Source organism: Anarrhichthys ocellatus, unplaced genomic scaffold, assembly GCF_004355925.1.
Source record: "Anarrhichthys ocellatus isolate YVR2014 unplaced genomic scaffold, GSC_Weel_1.0 scaffold181, whole genome shotgun sequence".
Classification (NCBI taxonomy): Eukaryota; Metazoa; Chordata; class Actinopteri; order Perciformes; family Anarhichadidae; genus Anarrhichthys; species Anarrhichthys ocellatus.
The window spans coordinates 135,811-142,403 of record NW_022280211.1 but is presented as its reverse complement, the minus strand read 5'-3'; the positions used below and the strand labels follow the sequence as shown (position 1 = coordinate 142,403).

The 6,593-nt window shown below is 42.9% G+C and overlaps 1 protein-coding gene across 1 annotated transcript in view; it reads left to right on the top strand.

Moving 5' to 3' along the window:
• ptprt (protein tyrosine phosphatase receptor type T) overlaps window positions 1-6,593 on the top strand; it is a gene marked incomplete at its 5' end in the record, with an annotated part of 187,609 nt that overhangs the window by 122,716 nt on the left and 58,300 nt on the right. The window contains 3 exons of the mRNA XM_031878470.1: window positions 3,563-3,717; window positions 5,701-5,781; window positions 6,189-6,224. Coding sequence (XP_031734330.1) covers window positions 3,563-3,717; window positions 5,701-5,781; window positions 6,189-6,224 — 272 coding nt within the window. The remainder of the gene's footprint in view (window positions 1-3,562; window positions 3,718-5,700; window positions 5,782-6,188; window positions 6,225-6,593) is intronic.

Genomic DNA, 6,593 nt, shown 5'->3' with positions numbered 1-6,593 from the left:
CTGTCTGTCTGTCTGTTTCTCTGTCTGTCTGTCTCTCTCCCTGTCTCTCTGTCTGTCTGTCTCTCTGTCTCCCTGTCTGTCTGTCTGTCTGAATCAACAGCACACACTGAAACAAAGATTTGTTCTGTTTGTGTCTCACAGGAGAAACTTTGAGATTTAAAGCATAAAGATTCACAGAACTACTTCAGCTGTTTTCGAAAAATAATTCCTTTAATTTGATATAAAGTGTCCAATGAGCAACAATAAAAAAGGTTCACCAACAGTCAGTTGTCTCAGTGACATGTTTCCTCTAGTAGAAGAAGAAGAAGAAGAAGAAGAAGAAGAAGATCTCCCTAACATCACATGTTCTGTGGAGCTCAGAGTCCCTGATTGTCACCGCGGTGGTTTAATGAAGTGCTGCTGTGACATTCATTAAAGAGGGATTATGTCATGATTATTGCCACTTGCAATACGCATAAATTATCTTTTAAATGAGACCATCAACGGGATGAATGTGAGAGAGGTAAAGGTGAGGAAGAGGAGGAGGAAAAGGAGGAGGCAAACCCATTTTCCTCTCTCTTGTCTGTCTCACCTTAGCCCTGCTTCTCTGCAGTCTTCGTCACCTAATATATCCATCATCTCCTTTCCTTATTTTCCTTCCATTCTCTTCCCTCTTGTTTCTTATTCTCTCTCCAGCTCTTCATCTTTTCCATTTGCTTTTCCTTTCTTTGTTCACCTCTCCCTCCTCCTCCTCCCCCTCGCCTCCTGCCCACTTTCTGTCCTCCTGCCGTCAGATAGCCAGGAAAAGGCCACTCTGTGCTCCAATCACAGAGGAGGTTTGGAACCTTCACCAGTAAATAGGTGAGGAGGAGGAGGAGGAGGTTGAATCAGGGGCTGATGGATGAAATGAATATGAGAGAAACTTCTTTCGTCTCTGTCTCCTCCAGCCTCACTCCTTCCTGTTGTCCTCATTTCATTTGTCCTGCGACGCTCTGAAGCGGAGCAGCTGATGGAGGTTTCATTTGTTTCTCTCTTCGGCTCCATGAGCTCTTTTCTATTTCTCTGTCTCTTGTAAAAGTACTCAAGGACAAGTACAGCTCATCATCACAAACTCTCTCTCACACACACACAGTGCACAACAATGCTGCTTTAATTTCATATCTCTGCATATCGCTCTGTCACACACACACACACACACACACACACACACACACACACACACACGCTACTGCCACTATTCTGTGAGCCAGTAGACTGACGATAGGGATGAAAAGAGATGTTGCCTCCACATCTGACCTCTCGCTTATTGCTTTCTGACCCGTAGAGGGCTGAATGGTACACACACCCACACACACACACACTACTGTGTATGAATGCAAAGATGTGTGTGCATAAGAAGTGTGTTCATATTGGATGATTCTGATGTCACGATTGGGTCTCTTTTCATGTCGTAGAACACAAACTGAAGCTTAGCTGGTGTGTCATTAAACATGAGCGTCTTTATGGTTTTTAAAGTGTAGAGCGGAAAGTCGTTTAAAGTTGTAAAGTACACGAGAGAACTTTCTCAGAGAATTCATGGAAGCAGAAACTTAAACATTCATCAGTGATTGATATCAATTAGTAGACATTACTCTAGGACATGTTGTGTAACGTCTTCATGTCCTTCCTCCTCTCAGTGGTCCTGTAGTGACGCAACCCTGAAGTAGTTGATGAGCGTAGATGAGACACAATTAATGCTCTCACAGAAACTCATATTCATGATTAGTCTTTGTGATGGACTGCAGCACGCAGACGTTTCTCAGAGACACGTGGAAGCTTCGTGATAGGTGACTGAGAAACACTCTCACACACGTGTCCACCCACACGCACGCACGCACACACACACACACACACACACACACAGAAAACACTGCACGTCCAGCACATGCAGTTCTTCCAGCCTTCAAGGAGATCAAGTGTTTGCTCACAGAAACAAGTACACACATAGACATTGCACACACACACACACACACACACACACACACACGTGTCCACACACACACACACACAGCCCATGGAGCATCTGTGACTGCGTGTCAGACACTTAAAGCGACTTGAAGAATGTGTTGGTGGATTCTGGAGGTTTTTCTTTTGACTTTTGAAAAATAAGTGTGAGATGTTTTTTTTCATTTTCTATGACTCAACTGCAGATGAATTGTAAGATGCTGCGTCCTGATAAACATATTAGTGAGTGTGTCTGTGAGCTCAGGGTGTGCAGGAGGCTCACTCATGGAGTGTTTGTTGCTTCTCACTTCTAAAGAGTGAATAAAGTGTGATGCTGGCTGAAAGGAGACGAAAGCACATGAGTGAAGCCTTGAAGTGAGTAGTTCTAATCTCTAAAATGAACTCTGTGAATAACATCATAGATCACTACACAAGGATCTACAGTCTGAAGTATGGATAAATACAACCAGATGTCTTGCTGGTACACAAATATAAATGCTCACATCACATAGCTTAGCCCTTACATGCTGTTCATATGTAACGCCTTCACAGTGTGTCGGGTATTAAGTGTCTAAACTACAGATCTGTTTAGAATGTCTCTTAATAAATGTATGATTAATCCTTAATTACATGTTTCATAGAGCAGGGAGAGTACTTAACTACTACACATTATGTCCTGTTTTACACAAGACATAAAAACATAAAAGCCATAATGACTTAAATATATTTTATAGAATTTGAAAATGTCATGAACATTCTGGAATGGTTGGAATTCATAATATAACCATATTTAATCATTGCAACCATTAAACGCTGTCCTCACTGCTATATCATAAGAAATCATAATTATCAATATTAATTCAACATTTACCACTTAGAACACAAAACATTACATAATACATTGCTTATTATAGCTGTGGTAGGAGACGTTACTTGTGTGGAACTTGCACATGTGTTCACATCTGCAGCAGCTTGTCTCTGCTCTGCAGCACTTCTCTGTTGGAGCAACAGATCCAGGGCCTGTTCATGGTAGCTCAGGTACCTTCAGAATGTTATCAACCCAAACAGCCTCAGTGTACAAGCATGTGTAGCACCTGTACAAAAGTATAACATTTGGGTCAGTTTAGGAAAGCTGTAGAAGTTGTCTTCATACAGTTAAAACCTCTTCATGAATACAGTGGATGGATATTCAGTGGTTGTGGATCTCCAAGGTAACAGAACCAGCTCACCTTCAGTAACTCCAGAAGAACCAGCACAGCAATACAAGAACAAGAACAAGAACAAGAACAACAAATCCTCAATAACTGCAATCAGCCATCAGTGTCCAACAGTTACAATCCAGCATCAGTTCACAGCTTTGATACATAAAGTCATTAAACACCAGAATGCTTTTGAAGATTTTGGATACGAAGATGCATAAAACGTTCATCCTCATTTTGTGTTTTCTGAGTCAATGCATGTTTAAAAAGCCTCCTCTGACATCATGTGTGTTTGTACGTGTGTGATTGTTAGTGCTGCATGTGTGAATATACCTGTGTGTGTGTGTGTGTGTGTGTGTGTCCCCGTCGGTGTCTCAACATGTGTGTTCGTATCACTACAGGAAGTTGGCGAAGAAGCAGAAGGAGACGGCCAGCAGCTCCACTCAGCACAGGGAGATGGGTCCGGTCACCACGGCTGATAAGAGCACAACTAAAGTCAGCACGCTGCACAAAGACGACCCGTTCTCCACCTCCAACCAGGACCTCAACGGATTCAGTAAGTCCTCCAATGTTCACACAAGGTCCACGTCTCTAAATATGGAACCAGGTAGAACGTGGCTCAGGGTTGTAGAGCTGGACTCCTTTTGTCTTCGTCTCTACTAGAAAATACAAAGATGCAATATGTCAGCGCCATTAATCCTTCTGTCAGACTCGTCTGTTCTCACATCAGACGTTCTGTTCAGTAACTCTGCATATGTTCCTCCTTCACTTCTATCAGCAGTGTGAGGAGCTGCTTCACTGCTCTCCTCTTACTCTGTGCTGCTCCCTCAACTTCTTCTGCTCTGTGCTTCTTCACATGCAGACACATCCATGTGTTCCATATTCCACATGTCAAACATGCTCTTTCAAACACACACAGACTAACACACACACCCACTCACACACACACAGACTAACACACACACCCTCTCTCACACACACACACACACACCCTCTCTCACACACACACACACACTCACACACACACACACAGACTAACACACACACCCTCTCACACACACACACAGACTAACACACACACCCTCTCACACACACACACACACACACACACACACACACACACAGACTGATCCAGGCTCAGTCCTAATGAGACAGAAGAATCGCTGACACAGGAAGGACTCAGTAACATGTGACAGACGGACCCTCACAGGCCGAATAACCTTTTTGTGTTATTGCTTCTCTGTCGTCAGGTTTCTTCTCACTTTGCTGTCAAAGCACTTTTCTGTTTTAAAGCTGAGCTCCTTCTGCAGGAACATTAGTATTCAGGGAGGATCCGCATGAGACCAGGAGGACTTAGTCTCTCAGGAGGACACCTAAAGGTTTAGAGAGGGGGAGGAGGGGAGGAGAGGAAAGTGAAGGAAAGGAGAGGAGGAGAGGAGGAAGAAAGAGAGAGGAGTAGATTAAACTCATGTTTTCCTCTGAGGGTAAATCTGACATTTGTACCAGAGAATAAAGGACAAACAGACGGACGAATAAATGATTTGCTATTTAATAAGTTCTGGTTCTGATTCTGATAATGATGATTCTCAGTAAATGATCATGAGTTCTTTTGAAGACGTCTGATGTCGAGCTGAGGATGAGCTCTGTGTCTTCTGTAGGAAAGCTCCCTCTAGTTCATTTAAACCCTCTGAACCAATCAGAGCAGAGAAGATAAACATGAAACTCTAATCTTCATCCTGCTGAAAAAAAACTTATTTCTGATTTCAACAAAGTTATTTATTGACTCCACTGAACGAGTTCACTCTCCAACCCAATGAACAGACGATCAATGCTTTCCATGATCTGAACACGATGAAGCACAGACGTGAATAATCAGGATGGAAACATTCTAGTTGTTTGTGTTGTTCTCTGACATGAAACATTTCTATCTGCTTCAAAATGACGGGACGAATAAAACCTGCTGTTATTGATTATGTTGTTATTGTTGGAAGCTTTATGGAGAGATGATTGAGTTTAAAGTGACATCGTCTCTGATCGGGTTCAGTCCGTTCATACGGTTGTATGTATTGATGAACGTCATATTTGAGTGCTGCTCATTGAGATGGAAACACTTTAACTCAATATGTGAACATTGGTGGTTCCATTAGTGTTATTGGATTGTCCTTGACCAATAAGGACGATTGATCTGTCTTTGTTTATCTTTTTATTGTTTATTGTGTGATGATTCAATGGTTTTTTGTTCTCTTGTTTTTCACCTTTACCGTCTCCTTCTTGTTCTTGTCCTCATCTCATCTCCTTCCTCCTATCTCCTCTCTCTCCTCCTCACCTCCTGCTTCCTCCTCTGGTTTTCTTTTTTCTTCTATTCTCCTTCCTGTTTTTTCACTTTTTCTCTTTATTTATCTCCTGCTCTCCTTCTCCTCTTCTCTCTCTTCCCCACCTCCTGCTTCCTCCTATTTTACATCCTCTCCCCTTCGTCTTCTTGGTTTCGTCCTCTTACTCACCTCCTTTTCTCCTCTCCTCCCTTCTCTCTCCTCCCCAGCTGCTCCCTCTCCTTGCTCCTTCTCTGTGCAAGGAAGCAAGACACTGCAGAGCAAATCCCTGCTGAATTCCTACTACTCAGGTACACACACACACACACACAGACACACAGACACACACACACACACACACAGACACAGACACACACACACACACACAGACACACACACACACAGACACAGACACACACACACACAGACACACACACACACACACACTTTTCCTTTAAATGACAGTGAAGAAAGTGAGAAACTATTTTTGCCCTTTTAGGTCGATCACATGATACTACTCGTACACTACTACTACTAGTATCATCACAGTACTGCTCCGTGTACCAGTACTCACACTACGATGGTTCCTCACAGTTTATCAGGTGTAAGATCTGTGAGAATATATTGTTCATAGAGAGCGCTTATGACTTCAGTGAAATGAAGATGTTTGAACATGTGAGTCATCACTGCTTCTGACTGCTGTCCATCATGTGTTCAGTCTCTAAAGAGCCGGTTCCAGCCACAACCTCCATCGGTGAGTCACAACAGTTCATTCATATCTTTATGTAACAAAACATAATAAACATAACTGTGACCTTCAATCAGAGGATCGGCGGTTCGATCCCCGCCCCCGGCTCTGCTAGTCTCATGTCGATGTGTCCTTGAGCGACACACTTAACCCCAGAATGTCTCCCGTAGCTGAGCCTACGGTGTGTGAATGTGATAGAATCTGACTATATCTCTTAGGATAAAAGCTTCTGCTAAATGACTGTAATGTAACACTCCTGTTTGTGGATTTCAGTGTGTTCCTGCTCGTGTGTGTGTGCATGAGAAACAAGAGCACACAGTTTCACACATATTCTGGCATTTACAATGTACACACACACACACACACACACACACA